The sequence below is a fragment of the Trachinotus anak genome, unplaced genomic scaffold (genome assembly GCF_046630095.1).
Source record: "Trachinotus anak isolate AG129_WGS33_773 ecotype Australia unplaced genomic scaffold, CSIRO_AGI_Tana_v1 ptg000039l, whole genome shotgun sequence".
Taxonomy (NCBI): Eukaryota; Metazoa; Chordata; class Actinopteri; order Carangiformes; family Carangidae; genus Trachinotus; species Trachinotus anak.
In genome coordinates, this window is record NW_027273890.1 from 3,587,532 (window position 1) to 3,610,708 (window position 23,177).

The following is a 23,177-nucleotide window of genomic DNA, read 5'->3' on the forward strand; positions in this document are numbered from 1 at the left end:
GAATATCTGAAGTGTGGACCAGGACACAGAATAGACAATTATTTATGTGCACAACAGAAACAGTGTATAACACAAATGTCAGAGAGAGACATAGAGAAAAGTGCTAAAAGCAGAATTAATTTTTTTTATTCCTACTTACTAACATTCACAATGACTTTGCTCTATTCATGTGTCTCAGTAAGCCATGACAGTGGGCCGGCATGGACAACACCAGGATCCTGAAACTGAAGCTGCTAAATGGAGTTTATCCATCATTCATAATGTTGTTTAGACTTGTGCTTCTCTGACTGCGACGTGTCAAAGTGTCTGTGTTGTCTATTCTGTTCTAAAGAGCAGAAATTACAGATGCAATGACTCAAAATTCATCTTTGGTTGGATAATCTGCTCTGGGATATAAATCATAAAAAGGTTAGCCTATTAAAAAAAGATAAGTGAAGATAAACCCATGTTTCCTGAGCTTTAGTTGCAGTTGGACTGCACTGTGAATTTCTTTATACTTGACCTTCATGACACAAACTTTGTAGCCTGTTTTATCTACTTTGTGCTTTTTAAATCCTAAACAGGAGTTTCAGTGACACGCAGTGATTGGTTGACCAGGAACACAAACAGTGATACTAAGGTAAGGAATGGTAGCAATTGCAGTGGACAAATACAAAATTTCTTGAGTGACCTTTGGATTAAATGTGATTTCATTTTCAACATACTCTTAAAGACAAACAAATATTTAAAAAAAAATTGTGATTGATTGAACCTAAAATGGTTCAGACATACCATCTTTACAGAAAAATACATTCCATGGTTTCAGTGAATGCAATTTTTAGAATAATGAATAATCGTATTTCAGTACAGTGTCCTTTTTCAGTTTGCGTCACCATGGGTTTTGCAAGTTGAGCAGGTCACTGTGTTTTATTTTATCTGCGCTTCACTGAAACTTGTTTGAAACTACTTTGCAAAATACTTTCAAACAACTGGCTCTAGTTTTTTCATACTTGTAGGTACAAAAATAATGTTTGTAACAGAAGTTTGAAACCTCGGGAAATCTCCAAGTGAACTTACTGAAGTTGACTGAAAAAGAGCACTTAATATATATTAAAATGAATTAAAGCTTCAGAAATGTGTAGGAGAAACTGTACACACACCAGAAAAAACTGGAAAAATAAAAATGATTTGAATGAATGTAGCCCGGTGACGACATACATACAAGTTTCCATGTTTTACTCTTGAAAATATAATGTGTACTAATAAGCTTTTTATTATATCTTTTTTGATTCAATGCTTAACTGTCTTGCTCTGACAAACAATAACAAATGCAACAGGCTCTTAAAGTTTTACAGGAACATATTCGACGAAACCCCCTGAACTCATTTGCTCTTTTGTAAAGTGTGTCCTCATTTATTCATTTTCTTAAGATTTTTATTTACTTTTTGTGTTAATATTATTATTATATTAAATTTTCAACCTACTTACAATATGTATTTGTCCCTCCTTGCATTGATGTATTGTTTTACATCCCTTATGGTTCACACACACAGCACAGGCTCTGATATAGGATGGATTTCTTCTTCGCTCCTCCGACCTCCGCTTCCTGTGAGGACGTGCCCCCAAATCTGATTGGACGCGGCGTTGCCGACGCCTTCTGGGCAGCAGCCAATCGTGCGGCAGGGACGAGCCGGTTCCGGTACAGCCTCACTTCATCAGAGGGTCTGTGCGCCCGTCGTCCTACCCCTCACGCCGGGTCGTAGCTGGGATTCAAAGGAGGAGAAAAAACACAACAACAACCCACGCTTGTCGGGCAGCCAGCGGCCGGTCGTGTTTAACGTCTCGTCTTCAGTGTTTTAACCGCCGCTAGCAAAGGGAAACCCGCAGAGATGGATCCGCTGGTCGCTGCGATCGACCAGGGCACAAGCTCGACGAGGTTTCTGGTGAGTGACGAGGCGGAGTCGGCTACACGTTAACGTACAGATCCCACAGCCTGAGAGGTTTTTGTTCACATAACGTCTGAGTTTTACTTTCTTTTGACGTGGAGAGATAAGTAAAGCTTTCGAAAAAAAAAAGAAAAAAAAAAGTCACGAGTGAAAACGAAAATTTGAAATAACGGTCGGCTAGTTAGCTAACTCAAGCTAACTCGATTTGTGCTGTATTGTCGTTTTATTTTAGTTCTTAGCTTTTGTATCTATTATTTTAAAACTACAAATAAATGACATTTCCTGAGGAATTAAGCTGTAAACCCGCTTCCATGTGTGCGCCCCTGTTGGTAAAGGAGCGCACTGCAGGAGAGCAGCTTGTTTTACAGTTTATTGTGTTTGCTTTTAGTGTGTTTTCAGTTTCAGTGACATATTCTCACCACAATGTGTATATTCATGATGAAATCTTTCTCATCATTACCTGGGGAAATAAAATGGCCTTTATCAATTCAATTGACTGTTGGTCACATGGGTAATGTTTACAAACACTGAAGGGATTATTGAAGTCAGCTCTTTTGTGCTATACAGAAAGAAATATTGGATCAAAGTCGGGTATTTGTTGAGAAAAGATGGCAAAGCCTCATTACACCCTTTAAAGCAAATTAACTTTGTGAAATTCTGCCATTGTTTTGTTGAAGTCACACTGAACACCAGCAAAGAGCCTTATTTCTATAAAATCATCCCACTCCTTGTCTGGTCTTACCCGTGTCCACAAACATTACTTTGACGGTTATCTTTGTGCCGTGAGGTGACACATCAGATGTTTTGTTTGTTATTTTCTTTTCGCTGTTGAGCAAAAAGAATCCTGTTCAGTGGTCCGTTGTGAATAAAGTTGGCCTTCCTCAAGTAGGTCAGCTGGAAGAGTCTTTGCACAACAGAGAGGATTGTGGATACCTCAGTAGATCTGGGGAAGGTTTTTGTGAAATATATCAACTGTTTATATCCCAGATTTCTTTACATCAGTGATGTTTGTGAACTTATGCTTAGCAGAAAGAACAGCCTTACATTTTGAACCGTGATCGGCTGAGAAGTACACAAATGTGTATTTCCATCTGAACCCCCATCTTTTTCATTACGCTTAAAATATTTTTAACGCACGTGGTCAGAAATTATGAATGTACGCAGCAACTAGGTTCCATTCGTTTTCTCTGGATGTTTAGTGACCTGTTCTGTGTGTTTGACCATTTGTGAGGCCCCTAGCTGAAGAGTCATCTGCTGACACGTAGGTCAAGCACAGATAAGGCATCTCTGACCAGGAGTTAAACTTTAACCTAAAAGGCTGTTTTTGAGTTTTTTTGCAACTTTGCCCTAATGATGAAAAACGAACCTGTCTCTTGTCATAGATGATGATGATGATGATGATGATGATGATAAAACAGTGACACGACCAACTGTGAGTCAACCTATGACGAGAAATGACCATGAGCTTCAAACAGGTCATATTTGTTTCAGGATAATTGTTTTAGTCCTTATTTCATTTCACTATACATGTGTAGTTTATTGTGTCCACTTCCTGTAAATGCCCACACACATACACATACCTGCTGTCAGTCATGTCTGCATACTGTTATTGCTGATGACAGCACAATGTAACTGTAATGTGATGTCAGTAAACTGCGTGGTCCTTGGTTTTTGATTTGTCACTTCACATGAGTGGAGAGTTATGTGTGTCTCACCTGAGACAGTTGGAGGAAATCAAAATCTTTTTTTTTCACCAATCTTCTACAAATTCTGTCTATTCAGATAGTTTTCCAGTGATTTACTGGCAGAGATAATCTTTGCCAAAACAGACGAACGGTTTTACTGTGACACTGTTAGAATGAGGTCTGTGGATGATCCACAAGCAACAGGCTGCTCCTGTTGGAAATAGTGACAAAACTTGACAGACAGGGTGAATTATTACTAGACTTTAAATGTTTGTGGTGCAGATTTGAACTAAGGTGTTGTCAGTGGTTTTCCTTTAACTGGCCTGGTCTTATGGTCCTTATGATGGTGTGGGGATGTTCCTGTGTGTTGTGCAACTCTGTGTTACTCTCTTCCGTCGGTGTCAGTGGGGTCAGTGTGGCTTTTTGAAGAGCATCATAAAGAGTTGAAGGTTGCAGTGTGGTTGAAAACTGCTTGCAGGTCACATGTCCTTCAAGGTTAATGCTTCCCAGTTTTTCCTAGTGCAATAAATACTGTGTTGAAATGATTGTATCTGAATTGAGGGCCTGCCCTGTACTAGGAAGTATCACAGAGAGGTTCATCCTATTACTTAATCAGAAGAAATGCTGACTTCTGTCTGACTGAAGGTTAAAACTAATATGCTCCTGCATGTTAATTCCTTCCTGCTCTGTAATAGGCCGCCACTGTTTATATCTGCTGTCCCTGGCAGCACCCCAGGGTGACGTTCCTGCTGGGTGCAGAATGAAATCCAGCCAGTGATGATCACCATCTTTCCACTCTCTGCCTGTGTCACAAGATATCACTGGAAAAATAAAATGTCCCGTCACCACTTCGCTCCACCAACCAAATCCTGTCTTGTGTCACAAAGATAACTCCTTGTTCTGCCACCTTCCTCGCTGTGCATCCTTTCTTATGTCTAATCATGGCCTCTCATGAACTCTGTTTCTCACCAGGTGTTCAATGCAAAAACAGCCAAACTGATCAGTCACCATCAAGTAGAAATCAACCAGAGTTTCCCCAAGGAGGGGTGAGTTCATTATTATACAATATTTTTAGATGCTGTGCTGCCAAGAAACCAAATTCTCCTTGTATAAATGACTCTACAGAAAGTATATGTTGTAGAGATGTTTACTTTGTTTACTTGCTCATTTTCAGATTCAGTATTTTTGCACATACTTGCTTGAAAGGGCAGAAAATAAGCAGTGTGAATATTAAAAGATAAACGTTGAGATTCATACCGTATTATTCTAAACAGAAAATTAGTTGCAGATTGCAGTTGCTTCCTTATGTTAACTGGGTTAATCTCTGACATAATTTGACACAAGTAACATAACTGAGTCTAAGGTTCAGCTTTATTTTATTGTTCGCACGAAAGATGGATTTATTGGTACATATCCAGATGATACTGTGAACTGCATTTAAAATGTGGTTGATGAACACCCTGTACAAAGTACCAGAGGCCAAATACTGTGCAGTACTTTGTAGTTCAGGCCAGAAACGCTCTGTAAATTACACATATTGCTTGTAAATGAAGCAACTTAGAATTTAGCAAATCCAAGGATCAGTGTTAATTTTATTGTCTCCCACAGGAGCATATACACACCTTATTCAAATAAATAACAAGCAAACACATGTTGTATGTTTACAAACCAACACATTAGATAATGTTTTATGTTCCTGTTTTTTCATAGAAACCATAGCCAGGTGTAAATCTTGAATATTTTTGCAGCAGTGCAGCATGTATGTAGATGGTTTTGTTTACATCTTCTGGACCAGGTGGTAACTGACCTGTGTTTGTGTCTGCACAAACATGGGGGTTTTGTGTGTTTACATGCCTGTATGTGTGTGTTTCCATCAGCTGGGTGGAGGAGGACCCCAAGGAGATAATGCAGTCCGTGTACGAGTGCATGGAGAGGACCTGTGAGAAACTGTGTCAACTCAACATTGACGTCTCCAACATAAAAGGTTTGGACGCCGCTCGTACACACACTGATACCCGGGACTGAACGCTCCAACTGTGGGTGGATGTGTGTTGACCACACCTACGCCTGCAGCTGGATGAGAGAATCAAAACCAACTGTTTATCACGCCTAACAAACAGGACTGGGTGGGAGTGGGGGTTTTATTGACATTTATGATGTTGTTTTCTCAGCGGTGGGAGTGACCAATCAGAGAGAGACGACCCTGGTGTGGGACAAAGAGACCGGAGAGCCACTCTACAATGCCATTGGTGCGTCCATTAGACATGTGAATGACTAAACATCACTGCCAAATATTTTACATTTTAATTTATATGATTTATTTTTTAATAATGACAATTAAAAGCCTTCAGAGTCAAACTAATATAACAAATGGGGGAAGCTGTGCAAAAGAAAAATGAATTAATATAACTGTATTTGTGTAAGTGTAACGATTCCCTCCAACTTCTTCATGTACAACTTATTCAGTGTCAGACACACCACATTTCTTCCTCACATCTTTAACTGAGCAAGTACGATGATGTCATCTGGGAAACAGCACAGTGCATGACCGGGTTGCGTCAGATTGTAGTGTCCTGTGTCAAGTCTGTCCTTGCTCCACCACCCCATGTGGCAGTGACTCAGTGTGGGAGCTGAGCACTTACTGGCACCGCCCACTCATGCCTTGTGTGCTAATATTACCAGCAGAGACAGGCTTTCATTCATACCCCCCAGGCCCTTAGCTTCAGCTTGATAGGCTAGTTTGTCTGCAGGCAGTTCAGACCACTGGAATGTGGCTAATGTGTTGGGGGTGGATTGTAAGCCTGTTGGTGTGGACAGCAACTCTTTTCTAAATTAAAGCCACCAATGTGACTATGAGAGTCGAACACCCACTGAAAATGTGTTTGACTTGGTGCCGAGTTCACCCTCACTACACGTCTGGGTTTCCTGGGTCTGACTGGCAGCCCTCCACACCATCTGATCCAACTCAGCACGAGGGTGTGATCAGCTGACAGCTCTACCCAGTGTCTCAGACATGTGGCCACAGATCTGTTGATACAACCACAAAGTCGATCATCGGTCTTTGGCTTTAGTTGTTCTGGTACCAGGTACACTCAAAAACCACTTCATGCCTGAACATGGTGTTTGCTATGGTCAATCCATGACTACAGCAGAACTCCAGTCACAAAATAGAGCTCAGGTTCAGATCAGGTAAGCAGGCTGAACAGGTTTCCCCATCATTGCACATGTGAGCATTGAAGTACCCAAGTAAGACTATAGAGTCCTCAGGCAGAAACCTTTCCAGGAGTCCACCCAGAGACTCCAAGAGGGCTGGGTACTCTGAGCTGCTGTTTCTGCATAAGCACCCACAACAGCCAAAGCCTTCCCCTCAGCGGCTTGCAGTCACATAGAGGTGTCTCTATCATCCTCTGAGGAGAACTACAACAAAGTGGTGCTTAGCTGGGGGCTCGTGAGTATCCCCACACCCGCCCGGGGCTTATCTTCCTGGCCAATTCCAGAAAAACAAGAGAGTACAGCCCCTCTCTGGGAATTTGGTTGGAGAACCTGGGCTATATGTAGAGGTGAGCCAGCTGTATCTTCCTCCCATAGCAGCTCAGGTTCCTTCCCAGCCCAGGTTCCTGCCTTTGCCTGCCACCCAGCTTGCAATGCACTGGATCCTACACCTATCCCTGTGGGTTGTGGGAGCTTGAAGTTACTGTTCCGGGATGAACTCATCCGGGCGTTGTGGGTCAAGTTCTGGCCACCAGACCCTCTTTAGCAAGCTCCCCTCCCAGGTCTGGCTCTAGGAAGGGGCCCTGGTTTCCCTTTTCCAGACTAGGTGCTACTGCTGTGTTTATTCTCAGAGGGGGACAGACCAGCTAGCGTGGCTAATAAAAAGACAACAGAATAATTAGTATGTTTTTGTTGTTGCTGCTAACAGACATGTTGCCCTTTCATCCTGACCCTGGTGTAGTCTCAGCATCACTGGCTCTACGTTTGGGTGCCTGTCTGATTCTCTGTGGAACCGGTGCTACTGGTTCTTTATAGCTTTATAGCGTCAGGCTACAGTTTCCATTTGGTATTGAGATGTAAGGTAATTGTTTGCTTCAGGTCTCAAAGAATTGCGGTAAATAAAATAGCTTCATGAAATTGTCTGATACAAATCTGCTGAAATGTTTTAGGGGTGCATTCAGACATCAGGTGAAAATGTTGAATGTCAGTTGTCCTCCTTTTGTTTTCGGAGTAGTACAGAAATTTCTATGTGTGAGTCTTTGTTCTCTGCTCTGTCTGTAGTTTGGTTGGACCTGCGCACACAGTCAACAGTGGAGCGGCTCATCAACAAAGCTCCAGGCCGAAACAAGAACCACCTCAAGGTGAGCGATGATGGACAAGAAATCCCTCCATGTTTTTATTTTTAATTCACTCAAGTTTTTTCATTCAGGCTGTAGTAGTTAGAAAAGAAATGCATACAGGTTCAAGCAGGTATAGATAATCTATGTCAGTGATTGGAATCCTTAGTTTCTAAATTGCTATGGAAATATTGAGGTAACTTTAGAGATCTGGGAGATCAGTTTCACTAAGGTCGTCATGTTTTCCCCAGTTTTTTTCTTAGTTAGTCCATCAGAACAATTCTCCTTTTTATACCAAACAAACCCTCTGATCTGTGTCTCTGCTGTCCTCATCCTTCCAGCACAAGACAGGCCTTCCCATCAGCACCTACTTCAGTGCGGTGAAGCTGCGCTGGCTTCTGGACAATGTGGATGAGGTGCGACAGGCAGTGCTGAGCGGGCGAGCCATGTTCGGCACAGTGGACTCCTGGATCATCTGGGTAAGAAGTGTTTAAAACCTGCAGTGTGCAGTGCAGCCCTTTTATTTTTCAGTGTGTGAAACACATCTAGACCATTGTTATTTTCCCTCAGTGCCTGACTGGGGGCAGGAACGGAGGGGTCCACTGCACAGACGTGTCCAACGCCAGTCGCACCATGCTCTTCAACATCCACACCATGGACTGGGATCCTGAACTGTGCAGGTAAACAAACAGTTTTAAACATACATAATGAACTATTTTAAGAGCACGTGAACAGCTGTATTTAACACATCTGTTCGGCCTTGAGGATACACACTGTGAGTTGAAGGGGAGAAATACTGAATGTAAACATAACGGTGTTTGTTCACAAGAAAACCTCACAATTCAACTTGTCCTTCACCTCATTTCCAAATTAAACCTTATTCAAATCACTGTCCAAACACTGACTGTACTGTGTGTGACTTCAGTTAAAACACTCACTTTTCCAATCTGTTAATGTCCTGATGCTGATAATTGTTGCATGTATGTATGTGTTAGAACCACTTGTGTTGTACGTTTTTAAAATCTGCATCATGTCTGATCGATGTCCTGCTTCTAGGTACTTTGATGTCCCCATGGAAATCCTCCCTAAAGTCAGAAGCTCCTCTGAGATATACGGCTGGATGGTAAGACTCAATGACCAGAGTTTTCTCTTTGTGTGGGTCCGGTCTGTGTTCCTGTGATGCTGTTTGTGTCTTGAGGAGGAGGTGACCTACATGTCTCTTTCAGCTCATTCAAGAGCCATAAATCTAAATTTATAGACCAACTATAGTCATAATATGTTGTAGTGTATGATATCCATGGAATATCATAATCACTGTAATGACCATATAACCTGATAAGATACAGTATGTAATTCATTGGAATAGCAGATAATAACTGATAACCGATAGCAACAGATTTCCAGTGAAAACATCATCATCCCTTTGAACAGGGCAGAAGAAGTTTGTTTAAGCTGGAAGACAGTTTCTTTAGGAGGATTTAAAAAACAAAAAATTCTGAACTATGAAGAATGAGATAAGGAATTCTATCAGAGGAGTAAACATATATAAAATGCGATGGTCTGCTTTACAAAGAAAAAGATCAATACTGTATTTTCTGGGTTTATGCACAAGCTTGAAACACTAGTTTTGCATAATACAAAATATTTGTTGTTTACTGTTATTCCACATGCTGCAAAGATGTGTTTAAATTGTGTGTTTGCATTGTTGTATAATTCTGGATTTCTGAATTATTATAGCTGCTTTCACACACGCACTGCAGCCCTGAACTTTTCCAGACATTAGGAGCTGTGTGTGTAAACTCTGCCAGCTCCTGACTATAAAGTCTGTAATGTGCAGTTGAGCCCATGGGAACAGAGTCGGTCATTCACAGTGAAGGAGTGGGCATGTTGAGGACTCTGTCAGTTCTCCTGCAGAGGAAGTGCAGTGTTTCCAGTAGTTGTTCATCTGCAGCTGTGTGGTGCACGAGTGAAAAGGCATCTCAGGACAGTGTCTGGAGAATCAGGTCCAGATTCATCGGCTCACAGTTAGGATGATGTAAAACTCCCTCCTGTGGTCTCACCCTGATGCGTGACCTGTTGTTGTGTCAGCCGGCAGATGGTGTGATAAGAGAGCAGATACAGACGCTGTACTGATAGATGAGACCATATTCCAGCTAGTTAAATTATGAAACATCATCTGGTTCTGTTATCATGTGTCTTTGTTTGTCTGTGCTCGTATCTTATCTGTTGGTATTTGGTGTCAAACCTTTTTGATGCACTTTGCCCTGCAGTCCAGAGGTCAGCGACATGGCAGCTTTCTCTGTTTTTATTTTCCCTCAGAATATATAAGTTTCAACTCACATCCTCCAATATCTACTGTACCTTTTAATGGCAGCTTCTCCATTTGGAACAAATCATTTCTCACGAACTGCAACAACCTTTGTGATAATTTACAATAAACGGATAGATAAAAATGGAGGAAATGCCTTCACAGGAAAAGATAGAAGTTATCTGGCTGCTCCTGCTGTTGCTTTACTGTCCATGAATGATGTAATTATTAACACAATCAGTTTCCCAATCAGTTTCCCATGAGGTAATAAAAACTTCTGCCTCGCTTTAATGACTCATCCATCATGTGGATTTATTACATGAAGGTTGACGTTTGTATTGATAATAGATCGACTCATCAGTTGTGTTTAGCGGTGAACATTTGTTTAACATCATTAATGAGTTAGAGAAATAAATTCACTGTGATAAATTATTACTTGATTATTAAACACGTCTCTACAAACAGGTATTTGTCTGTAATGCAACAGCATCATGTCTGTTGAGGCCTCTCATCACCAAACCACTTGATTCAAATGTTTTGAAGGTGTGAACACACGAAAGTGTTTACTGTATTTGTGTGTTTGTTGAGTTGAGTGAGTGTTAACCTGCAGTGTCTGTTTCTGTCTTCTAACCAGAAATCCAGCTCTCTGGCAGGAGTCCCAATCTCTGGGGTAAGGGCTTGAGCACGTTATGTAACTCTGTTGGAATAGAGACATCTGTCTTTGCTAAGTGCTGAGTTGATGTTGATAATGAATATGTGGCCCCACCAGTACTTCAGCCTGGCTGGCATTATTGTGTCATTCAGAAAACTGGGAGCTCACTATACTTGTCTGGGTTTGGGTTAGACTTAGACCAGGGATCAGGGTTAGTGTCAGTGTGATTATGTCAATGATGGGTCCCTGTGAATATAGTAAAACCAGGATGTGTGTGTACATGGACAGTGAAAATGTCCCGCCCTCTGACAGCGACCTGGTGTCTTTCAGTGTCTCGGTGACCAGTCGGCTGCTCTGGTTGGTCAGATGTGCTTCACACAGGGTCAGGCCAAAAACACGTAAGTCTGCCGTCTTCTTCACTCTGCTTCCTGCTGCAGTAATCAGGCTGCAGGCGTGTTGTGCACCTGGTCAGAGCTGCTGAGGAGCAAACATCACAACATTAAAGACGTCATCCTGCAGGAAGAGACGTGACGTGTCGTTAGATTACATCATGTACTATCTGTACATACATCGAAACTCAAACTTTTAAACATCTACATGAACTTTTCAGTTTAAATTAGCTTGACTTTATCTTTTTAACTGACTCTAACTAGCTCCATCATCTCATCAATGAGCATCTAAATCTACCTCTGATGTCAAGATGATCTGATTTTTGTTTAAAAAATAAAACTTTTATAGTCGAGTTAAATCATTTTAGAACAAAAACAAAGACGACAGAGTGTCTGGGGATAAACTGATTGGTTCATTCATGTCTCCGTGTGGCTGCTGATTGGAGGCCTGAACGTGCTGCTGCTCTCCTGTCTGCAGCCACATCAGAGCACGTCCACTGGGAAATATTAAAGTCGTCCAGATCAGTGAGGAACATGATTAAATCCTCAACATGCAGACAGTAAGAGCAGGTTTGCAGGATAGACAGAAGCTGTTAGCGTTGTGAAAAATGGAAAAAAAAAAAAAGGAGATAAATATTTTGCTTTATAAACTTTAATCAACCTCAAAAGCATATTAGACATAAATGACTGGAGAAATGAGATCACCACCATCATACTGACATAAATATGATATAGTTTCCTTGAAGAATGTCATTAATTTCTGTCACTCTTCTTTCCTGTCATGTGAAGCTATGGCACTGGCTGCTTCCTGCTCAGGAACACAGGGACCAAGGTGAGGCTTCATAAGACAAACATTTAAACATACATTCACGTCCTCTGTTGTGTTGTTGTTGTTCACATTGTGTGTGATGCTCTCTCTTCCTGTGTTAGCCTGTGATGTCGGACCACGGCCTGCTCACCACAGTCGCATACAAACTAGGAAAAGACGAACCTGCCTGCTACGCTCTGGAGGTGTGTGAGAGCTTCCATCGTCCTTCTCATTCAGAACCACACTTCTGTTCCTAAAAGATTCCTACCTGCCCTGCCTGGTTCCTCTGATGTGATCTGAGTCCGCTGTTTCTCTTTCGTCCTCTCAGGGCTCGGTGGCCATCGCAGGGGCAGTGGTCCGGTGGCTGAAGGACAACATGGGCATCGTACAGTCCTCCTCAGAGATCGGTATTTACACTGCAGCATCTCACCTGTCCTCATGTGAAATTCACTTTGTTAGTTTGTGATATTTATAATGTGGAGAAAACGCAACTGAAAAAAAACTCTTCCTGTGTCCTTTCAGAGAAACTTGCAGCTGCAGCGGGGACGTCGTACGGCTGTTACTTTGTGCCGGCTTTCTCTGGACTTTATGCCCCCTACTGGGAGCCTAGTGCACGAGGGTGAGAGCGTCAGCTGTTAAAACACATCCAAACTATTATTTGACCCTGAAACAAGGAGAGAGGGAAAGTCAGTTGATTCTAGGACTTTTCTTTTCTTGGGTAGATTCTCAGTTTCTTCCTCAAAGATGCGTCAGTGAAGTGAAGGAAGTGAAGAGTGATTTAATTTCCTTTCTCTGTGTTTCCAGCATCATCTGCGGCCTCACTCAGTTCACTAACAGGAACCACTTGGCTTTCGCTGCTCTGGAAGCTGTTTGTTTTCAGACCAGAGAGGTGAGCTCCGTCTCCTCTCCTCCACATATCACCTCCTCCTTCCTCTTGCTTTGACTGTGAAGGAGCTGACTGACTAAAAACACAACAACAACAATAACAACACTTTCACAAAAGAGCAGAAGAAAGACATATTTCATAGTAATATTCACTGTTGTCACCATGTGAGGCAGTGGAGTCCAGATTCGTTGTGTTGAGCTGCATTTAGAGCATGTTGCTTGAGTTTTTGTGCGAAAGCTATTGGCTGTGGTCAGTTTGTGTTAAAGTGACTGGTGCGTTGTGTTGTTCAGATCCTCGATGCAATGAACCAGGACAGCGGCGTCCCTCTGACGCAGCTGCAGGTGGACGGAGGCATGACATCCAACAGGTTACTGATGCAGCTGCAGGCCGACATCCTCTGCATCCCCGTAGGTAAGAGGACTCTGAGAAGACGTGTCCCCACTCACTGAGACAGACCTACAACAAATACTCGTGTCTGTCTGTGATTTCTATGTTCCGCCGTTTATTCCAAGATGCAGGATTGAAACACAGATACAATAAAAGGCAAAAACAAACTGTGTATTCAGGTATAATTTGTATTTTTTTTTTTTTTTTTTTTTTTTTTTCTGTATCAAGGTCACAGGTAAAGCAAACAGCTTCTCAAATGTTGTTTCTCGTAGCTCAAACATGAAGTTTTGAAATCTGTTTTGTTGACATGCAGCGTGGACTTTGTACCTTTTTTCTTCCATGACTTTTGTCCCATTTAACACACACACACACACAGGGTAAGAGCACAAGATCCACATTTATCCATATTTGCAGACACCAGCTCCACCTCCAGTCACAGATGATTTTTACAGTGTGTAAGTGGAAGATGGATCCAGGACAGTTAAACCTGGAACAGTTTCCCTCCCTGTGTCTGTGGCATAAATTTTCTTACATTATTTAGTTTGACATTTTTAATTTCAAGGACAGAGACTCGCTTGTTAAGAGGTTTTGTGTTTAATTTTAATTGTTTCACGTGTGTCTGCCCGTGTGTTGGTGCAGTACGACCCACCATGTCAGAGACCACAGCTCTGGGAGCAGCCATGGCAGCGGGGGCAGCAGAGGGGGTGGCGGTGTGGAGCTTGAGCCCGGGTCACCTCCATCACTTTGCCTCGGAGAAGTATGAGCCTCAGATCAACTCTGACGGTGAGAAAACACTCAGAGACGTGTTGCTGCCCTCCAGTGGCCGGTACCGTCACGACACTGTCTCACCTCAGCTTGTGTCTGTCCTCATCAGAGAGCGAGTTCCGCTTTGCCCGTTGGAAGAAGGCCGTCCAGAAAGCCATGAACTGGGAGACGTCGGAGCCCTGCTGCAGCTCCAACGGTGGGTTTCTGATCTGAGGCACGCTACTGCAGCTGTTTCTTCATCGGTGACACACCCGTGACTCGTTTGTGATCCATCTTGGATACTCTCTCTCTCATTTACCAACAGGTTTAGGGAAGAAGATTAACGGTGCTCCCTGGGGGGTCCCTCCCACCCCTCCCCCCACCAGAGTGGACCCCTAAGGTCCGACATTTACTGCTGCATGCCTCGTGTGAACCTTTGTCGTGCTGCGACACTAACCCCTCTGCGTTGTGACGAGTTGACTGTGGCATGATCACATTTCTAGGCATCACTAACACAGTGTTGACGGGCTGGACTCACAGTTTCCTGAACTGATGGAGAAGTTTCTGAGAACAGCTCCAGTCATCAGTGCACTGATGAGTGATGGTGAGGAGGAGTGATCCGACTTACCTGTTGAAAGGGTAAAAATTATGTCTTTCAATTAACTAAATAATTTAAAACTCTAACTTAACAATTGAGTAAATGAAAAAAAAAAATCTATAAATTCTTAGCTGTGGTTAAAGCCAAACCTCCATCAGATCAGTGACATTATTGTCAAATGAATCCTGTGTCCATCCAGCCCTGGTGTTTATGTTGTACTGGTTTGCATGTTACTTTTTCCCACTTTCTTCCTGCTGACTGAAGAGACCGCTGCTCTGTCGTTAGTTTAGCTGCAGTTTAAGTCGGGTTTAAACCTGGATTAATCATGTAAACACCTCCAGAGGTGATTGTTTCTGAGGCTGAGGTTCACAGGACGGTCTGTGTTACTCCGATCTTCGGTGTGTCAGAATATGGTGCTGTACAAGCAGCAACAAGTCAGAGACAAGTGTGAAATACATCCATGATGTAGATAAACCTTAAATTAATCCAAACCAACCAATTATGACATAAAAGCTGCTGAATGTGAACTTTGAACCAAAATGGTGAGCTGCAATAATCAAGATGAGAGAAGACGAAGGCACGAAGTCCTGCAACAGGATGTCTCAACTAAAATACTGAAGCCTTTCTACTAGAATAGGAGACGGGGTTTTCTGTTATTTTTACTGATATATTTTTCATTTTTACATAAATCAAAGCCAGAAGTCATTTTAATGTACATCTGGTTAACTGCAGTTCATCTCACTCTGTGCTGTTTATACAAGGTCACCAGGTTCAGTTCAGCTGCAGTTTAAACTCCTGCAGGTTAAACAGCAGTTCAGTGACAGAGCAACAGTCCCAGTGGGTTTATGTTTGGTTACAAGCTGTTTCAAACCAGTTCTTGGATCTAACTACTTCTAGACTCTGTTTCAACCAGAACAAAACTCTGCTGGGCTGTCAGTCACTCTGTATTATGTGTCTCAAGAATGATCTTTTGTTTTCCACACAGATGAGCAGCAGTAGCAAACCTGTGGTGCAAGATCTTCATGGGAACATGGAAGGTGACTATGGAGCAAGACTGGAAGAGGAAATGTGCTCACAGTGAATACAGGACTTGTCTGCTGCATGATGGGAAGTGCAGTCATCTTGAGTGATGTATAGCCTTGTAGCAGTAGTTTCTCAGGCTGTGATAAGACTCAACGGTTGAATCATCAACCTCAAGTGCCGACTGGACTCAAGTGACCTGTGGAGCTTTTTCAAGCAACAGGAGAACCATGTTTTTTCTTCTTCCTTTTCTGAAAAAAAAAAAAAAAAAAAGTCCAAGTGTTCTTAAACCATCCTGTGGAGACAGAATTTGCCTTCAACCTGTTTGGGGAAAACCAGGTGTTGATGGTGTGAAGTTGCACAATTGTACATCAGTACTGTAACAACAGGGGACACTGTACTGTTTTTTCTCTACGGTGTTGATTTGTTTGTTCTTTTTCTTCTCAACTTTAGAATGTACGAGATCCAGACAATACTGAACAGATGTTACACGTGGTGTAGAAGTGATGTCAGTGCTCAGCTTATGTCCTTTTTAAAGCGAGGTTTGTTCTTAGAGGAACTGAAGGATGAAAAAAGTCAAATATAATCATGTGTTCTGGATCTTTACAGTGAGCCTCAACTTTTTATTTTTGATTGAGGGGAAAATGTTTCGCCTAAATGAATTTGACCATCAGGCTGAAACTGTGCAGACTCCCAACAGCACTTTATAATTTATCCTGTGTATGGAGGGTATGATTATGGGAGCCGAGCAGTTTTCTCTTTAAAGGGGAAAAGTGGTTTTAACCTAAATTTTTTTTTTTTTTAAATGAAGGGATTTAAAAAAAAAAAAAAAAAAAAAAAATTTAATGCTGAGGTCAGTGCTGAGACTGCAGAGAATCCTCCATCACAACTGTCCACACAAAGATATGTCCAGGCAACACAATGTGATTCTATTTGTACACGTTTTATAGAAATTTTTAAGCACAACTTTTTTAGATCTGAGCCATCGCACACATCTGACGCTCACTTTAATTCAGAAAGTCAAACATTTGTATCATCAGTTAAAGGGAACATTTGGTTACTGGATTCACTAGTGATCAGATTTGATTTACTTAAAAATTATGCATTTACTTTGTATTATGTACATAATTTTCCCGGCTCCTGTTTTTAAGCCTGCTGCTTTTGTTTGTTATCTGTTTTAGAAAATGCAAAACAGGAGTTTTTCAGCTCTACGTGAAAGTACAGATACTGGAAATGTGATGAATACCTGACTTGCATAATAAAAATTAGTACATCAGCACCTCACATGGTCTATATCAAGTGATTTCATTCGAATTAACATTTACAAAGTCCTAACACGTGAATGACTGAAGCATATTTAATATATGTAATATTCCTGGCAGATGCACTGAAGAAATGCCAGAAGAGTCTCTTGTTGATCAGGACATCCACAGTGGGAGACACAGAATTCAGAACTGAAGTTTGTTTACATTTACAAAACACTCTTTTACACTGTTGGAAGAAATCTGGGTTTATAAAAGACGTCTGAGGGAAACATGTTCTGTTAAAGCAGGAAGTCTGTAGTAAAAGAGCAGTTCTTTGACAGTAGAGGAGTCAGTCCAGGAAGAGATTCTTCAGTTGACGTTTCAGCGGGAGAACTGTCTCCTGTCGCTCTTTCCTTTGTTGACGTGCTTAAAGATTCTGGATTTCTGCACGTTCTTGGACTTCTGGTATCCAAACCCTCCTCCGCCGCCTCGCTTCTGTAACTTCACACCTTTACTGCTGTGGACGTCTGTGGAGGAAGAGCTGGGTTAAGGAAAACAACACTGTTGTTTCACGTTGTCCTGAGGAGAGCTGCAGACAGATGCACCACATGATGACAACAGCAACATTCAGGTTTATGTACATCACAAAAACAAATATTTAAAAACGTCCAATCAACACAACCAACCATCAGTGTGCAGTGTGTGATGTGACTGTGTGTAGAACCACAACAAAGGATACTCAGATCAACATATGGAGGAACTTTGAAGCCGAACGAGAGCGCCACCATCGGGAGGTTGAGGGTACTGACGCTGTAGATCTGTTTGAGCGAGTGCGAGTCATACGCCCGCACGTACGACTTGTAGGCCTCCTGAGCCGACTTGTGGAGGTAGTAGTTCTTCTCAATCAGCTTCTCCAGCTGAGGAACAGCACAGTTTCATGTGAGACTACAGCCATCGGCCTGTCTTTGCATTTCATCTTTCAACTACACGCGTCTCGTGTTCACACGGATGCTGAAGGCGCTGAGACATTTTCATAGAACAACATCACTGAGCGATGAAGGTTCCTCACCTGGGACTGGATGTCAGAGATTTTACTCCAGGAAAATTCAAACTCGCTCAATGGAACCTGAACACAACACACAAGTGAATGAAACCAAATCTCACTGCAGGACAGGGAACATATGTGGCTTGATAATGGATGATATCTGTATAACATGTTACCTTGGCCTGTTTGAGGAAGCGCAGGAAGCCGAGCTCCTCTGGCCGAAGGATGAGGAGGGCGTGGCCACTTCCGTTGATGCCTCGGGCTGTTCTGCCCACTCTGTGGATGTACTCCTGTGGACACAGAGTAAAGTTTAAAGTGAACTTCTCAAGTTATCAACTGACACCAAAGATCAAGTCTTTAAGAGCCAAATAATCAAGATGTGTGTTTTACAACACAAATGGAAAACTGATCCTGAGGATCAGTTAAAAAATAAACATAATATACATTAAAAAAAAAAACAATGAGCTCTAAGTGTCTTGTAGTCTTGATACCTTGGGGTCATCTGGAGGGTCGTACTGGACGATCCAGTCCACCTCAGGGATGTCCAGTCCTCGAGCTGCCACATCTGTGCACAGCAGGATGCCTGAATCGGCGTTGCAGAACTGGAAGAAGGTGGTGGTGCGTTTGGTCTGCTTCTGCTTTCCCTGGGACACAAGAAAAATGTGTTACATCAGCTGGCTCTGTGGACGAGCCTTTAACATCTGAACACCAGGTGCAACCTTCGGCTGCTGGGAGGTGAGACTTACATGGATGGCCATGACAGGAAGGTCAATGTAGTTGAGGAGCTCATAGTGGAACTTCACAGACATACAAGAGGAGAAGAAGACCATCAGCTTCTTCTTACGGTTCTTCTTCAGGAAGGTGAAGAGCAGCAGGAATCTCTTCTCTGATGGACACACCACATAACCCTGAAACACCGGAGACGTCACTTCATATTAGTTTAGGGAACCAAGGACCTCTGAGGCCAACACTGATAAAACAGGTAAACAGTTCAAAGTACCTGCTCCAGGCCATCGACAGTAGCGCTGTCTTTGTTGTCATCCACCCCGACATAGAGCGGCTCTTTCTTCAGGGATATACGAGCCAAGTCCTCCACCTTCCGGGTCTGAGTGGCTGAAAACAGCATGGTCTGTCTCTTCTCTGGAGGAAACACAGGCAGAAACATTAACCAGTGAGACAGAGGCAGAACCATGGCTCAGAGGTTTGAGTGCTTATCTGTGTTAAACAGACTATTTAATACAGATTTCCTTCCATTTAATAATGTTTAACACAGTTTAATAGTGATGGGAAATAAAACACAGCCTGTACCGGCAGAGAAAAGAAACCTGATTGGGTTTGGAGACTTCAGATGTTTAACAGAAAGTCTTTATTATAAACTGGAGATGTGAACATTGAAGGGATGATCTGATGAAAGCCTCTACCAGGCTGCTTTCTGGGAAGGATCTGGTGTTTTTGGATGCATTATTGATTAATGGTCAACAACTCTGCTTTACTGTTTCCACTGTGACCATATTTAAAAACCAAAATACGTCTCTCTTACTTTACTGAGGTCTTGCACTGAATGGCTGGAGTACAAAACTACACAAAACAATCCAGTCACAGGGGAAAGTGCCTGACGACAACAACAACAACGACGACGACGACAACAACAACACGTACTCGGCAGCAGTTTGATGATCTGCTTCAGTTCCTCCTCGAAGCCCACCTCTAAGATGCGGTCGGCCTCGTCAATAATCAGACACTGAAGGTTCTTGAACATGAACCCAGGAGTGTTCTGAAGATACAACAAAGTCATTTTAATAATATTAGTTATTATCATCTAAGCTTTCAAAACAAACACAAAAGTAATTACAGTAGGGACACATCAGTAATAGTGATTAATGGATCAATTCTATAAAGACAAATATATGTGATTAATAAAACAGTTTGATTTACTACTTGTGTGTAAACTCATATTTCAGTCTACTTGATGAAGTACTCTGTGCATGTACTGATTCTGAAACACTGGCAGTGATGTAGCTGAGTCCTAAGCCCCCTCAGGACGCCCCCCAGCTCACCTGTAGGTGGTCCAGCAGACGGCCAGGTGTGGCCACCAGGATGTTGACACCATTGGCCAGTTTCTGAGCCTCAGCTGAGCGGTTGCTGCCCCCCATGATCAAACCATAGGTGTGCACATGGTGCGTCATCAGGTCCTTCAGCACGCCGTACGTCTGCATTGCCAACTCGCGTGTGGGCGAAAGGATCACGACACCAGTGCCTGGAGGAAAAAAACAACAACACGAGGAGGAAGCAATGAGGTAGGAACTCAGGGAAGATTTACAAAGCTCAAATTGCATAATGTAGTTTGATACATTAGGAGAAGAAATGCAGTCCCTGTCTCAGCAACAACAAATTAAATTACCATTCCTGGGCATGAACTTGAGTTTGTAGATGAGCTCTATAGACGGGATGAGGAAGGCCAGGGTTTTACCACTGCCTGTCTTGGCTGCTGCCAGCACGTCCCTACAGGTCAGCACAGAAACACAGAAACACAGTTCAAGCATCTACAAAAATCACAAAATGATTCTGGTCTCGAAAACACTGCTTTTTCTTTTCACCTCAAAATTTGTGATTGAATTAGCAATGCAAAAACACTTTTTTAAAATTATAATACATCAGTTAGTTGACAAACGATCTTCCCTACGTACCTTCCTTCCAGCAGGGGACGAATACTTTTGTGCTGGATCTCAGTCATGTGTTCAAAGCCCATCTCCTTCACTCCATTCAGAGTGTTCTCACTCACCAACCCAGCCAGGGAGGCGAACGACGTGTCCTCAAACGCTCCTGAAGACACATTTAAAGATGTTTAAGTAAAAGATGACGTGTGAAAACAGCATGAATGTACTTTTTTATTTTAATTCTCCTGGAGGAGGAAATATAAGCAAACAAGTGAATCATGTCCTTGCAGCTTCTTCTGTCAGAGGAAACACAGGCGACTCCTCCTGAAGACGACCACAAGAGTCTCTGTATGCCTTAGCTGACACCCCGTTCATGATGGAAACAGTGAGAGGGCAACACATAAAGGCAACACATCTGAATTCAGTTAAGTTTCCAGTGAATGTGTGTGTACGTAGATTAAACTGTTGTAATGTTAGATGTTGAGGTTGAGATGAGAGGTTGGGGGGTACTACAGTAACCTAGTTGCTTTCACTGATTTCTTAAATGTCATGCGAGCAAGAAACTTCTTACCTCTGAACCTTTTACAGTGAACTTGATGGCGAACTCGCTAAAGAGCCTGTCCATCCACGACCCCGTCTGCCTAAAAGCTTTTTATCATCCTCTGTATTCAGTTAATGGAGGCGAGATCCTCATAGTAACACACCTGCTAAAGATCCAGATCTACAGGGAGCAGACATCTATTATACCTGTTAAACCAGATGGTAATTCAGGCTGATCCTCATCTTCAGTATCTCCACTTCCAGTTTCGTCCTCCTCCTCCTCCTCCTCATCATCATCATCATCATCTGCAGCTTCATGTGGTTTGTCAGCAGCGTCTTCTCCATCCTCATCTGCTGCTGCTGTTTCCTCCTCCTCCTCCTCCTCCTCTTCAGCTTCTTTCACTGTTTTGCTCTTCTTCTCAGCTGCGATGAACATTGAGACATTCATGCTGATTATCCATCACAACTAAAACACCGAGGTCTGTCCATGTCAAGTCGGCAGCCTCTGTGAGCCCTTACCTGGTGATTCAGCCGTGTCAGTCAGCTTCCGTTTCTTCTTCTTCTTCTTCTGAGCAGTTTTCTGTGTGGTGGTCGCTTCCACCGCTACCCCATCCTGCTTCTTCTGTTTCTTCTTGGGCTCCCTGTCTGCCTCACAAGCAGCTGCTGGTTTCCCGCAGCAGTCCTCTTCCAGCCCGTTTGAGTTCACTGGCACAAGCACCACAACACGTTTACCACATCTGTTATGCACTGAAAACGGCTGTACGTCGTGATTACGCTTCCAAAAAATATATATTGTGTAAGTTTATATAACGTTAGCATTAAGGGATTTTCTGTTGCTAAGTAAAACCTTAAAGCAAATTTGGATGAGTTCCCATGCTGCCCTGCTAAGTGTTTACGAAGTCGGCCTAGAGTTGACAGAAATGTGGCACAACGATGACATGAACATTTATCAGCTATGAATTAATATCTGTGCGTGAAATCCCAAATTTAAAACGTTAACGTTGAACCGCTGTGACATTAGAAATCACGCCGTGAGGAGCTAACTCAGCTAGCTTAGCAGATGAAGTTCGTAACCGCTTCAGAAAAAGAAAAAAAACAAAAAAAAACAACCATTTTTTATTTAATTTACAGCACGTACCGGTCTCCTCCTCTTCTGCTTGCTTCCTCAGTAGTTTCCGCTCCTTGTTCTTTTCATTTCTCTTCTGAATTTTCTTGCGGAGAAGCTTCATCTGCAGGTCCGCCATGGCAACGGAGAGGTCCGCACATGTGAGTGTGTGTGACGCTCAGGACCCTTAAGGGCCCGCTCCGCATTGCCTGAACGAAAACCCAAAGGCCCCCGGACCTAGCCCATAGACTACACGGCTCAGGCCAACAAAATGCCTTCACAAAAACTCTTTACCATGAGAGGAAATTAAGATAAAAAAAAAAACACGTAGTAGATCATATTTTTGCAGTTTTACTGTAAAAAAAAAATGAAGACGGAGATGTTACATCGTTTCTTTGAATGCCAATCTCTGAATGGCAAAGTGCTTGTAAACCAATAATACACAACACTTATTTCATAGTTTCTTTAAAGTTATGGCCTGTTACTAACTAGTTTAATAACTGCTAATGACGATATGTGAATTAATTCCATTTAAGGACTGAGGAGGTTGTTGCAAATTATATATATATGTAACCTCTATTTTATATAGCCTGTAAAATATGTGTTGAATTTTAACAGAAGGCCAAGTTTTCTTCTTTTTTTTAAAGTTTTTTTAAAAAAATTATTATTATTAAATAGATATTACCTTTTTCTATTTTCATTTGGGTATATAGGTGGCTTCCTGCTTCATGGCTTCTCTTCTAACGATTAGTGAGTAATAAGTAATAGTGATACAGATAGCAAAATAAAACTTCTGACATAGACTTAAACAGACATGGACAGTATATACCAGGTTATATACTCCATCTCCAGCTCT

At 42.3% G+C, this 23,177-nt stretch overlaps 2 protein-coding genes across 4 annotated transcripts; one reads left to right on the top strand and one right to left on the bottom strand.

The window, feature by feature from the left end:
• Positions 1-17,014, top strand: LOC139614869 (glycerol kinase-like). Of its 3 annotated transcripts, XR_011687161.1 has the most exons (23): positions 6-408; positions 564-619; positions 1,533-1,922; positions 4,583-4,656; positions 5,488-5,594; positions 5,782-5,859; positions 7,883-7,962; positions 8,280-8,417; positions 8,509-8,618; positions 8,995-9,061; positions 10,881-10,916; positions 11,229-11,296; positions 12,077-12,119; positions 12,218-12,298; positions 12,424-12,502; positions 12,618-12,714; positions 12,900-12,984; positions 13,272-13,392; positions 14,008-14,151; positions 14,243-14,329; positions 14,438-14,512; positions 15,696-16,904; positions 16,937-17,014. XR_011687161.1 is itself a non-coding variant. In XM_071472521.1 (22 exons), the coding sequence occupies exons 3-21, from the start codon at positions 1,869-1,871 to the stop codon at positions 14,509-14,511; spliced, it is 1,623 nt and encodes a 540-aa protein (XP_071328622.1). In that variant the 5' UTR covers positions 6-408; positions 564-619; positions 1,533-1,868; the 3' UTR covers position 14,512; positions 15,696-17,014. The 3 variants fall into 3 exon arrangements, 2 of the variants coding, with proteins under 2 accessions (XP_071328623.1, XP_071328622.1); XM_071472521.1 differs by having other exon boundaries at positions 15,696-17,014; XM_071472522.1 differs by lacking the exon at positions 14,438-14,512 and having other exon boundaries at positions 1-408; positions 15,696-17,014.
• On the bottom strand, positions 15,986-22,511 carry ddx18 (DEAD (Asp-Glu-Ala-Asp) box polypeptide 18). Its single transcript, XM_071472520.1, has 14 exons — positions 22,355-22,511; positions 21,736-21,921; positions 21,424-21,639; positions 20,707-20,842; positions 20,421-20,521; positions 20,077-20,276; positions 19,679-19,793; positions 19,020-19,159; positions 18,766-18,927; positions 18,511-18,663; positions 18,196-18,309; positions 18,044-18,100; positions 17,714-17,891; positions 15,986-17,501 (listed from the first exon to the last, which is right to left on the bottom strand). Exons 1-14 carry the CDS (start codon positions 22,458-22,460, stop codon positions 17,356-17,358), a joined length of 2,010 nt encoding a protein of 669 aa, XP_071328621.1. The 5' UTR covers positions 22,461-22,511; the 3' UTR covers positions 15,986-17,355.
• Positions 22,512-23,177: the final 666 nt, after the last annotated feature.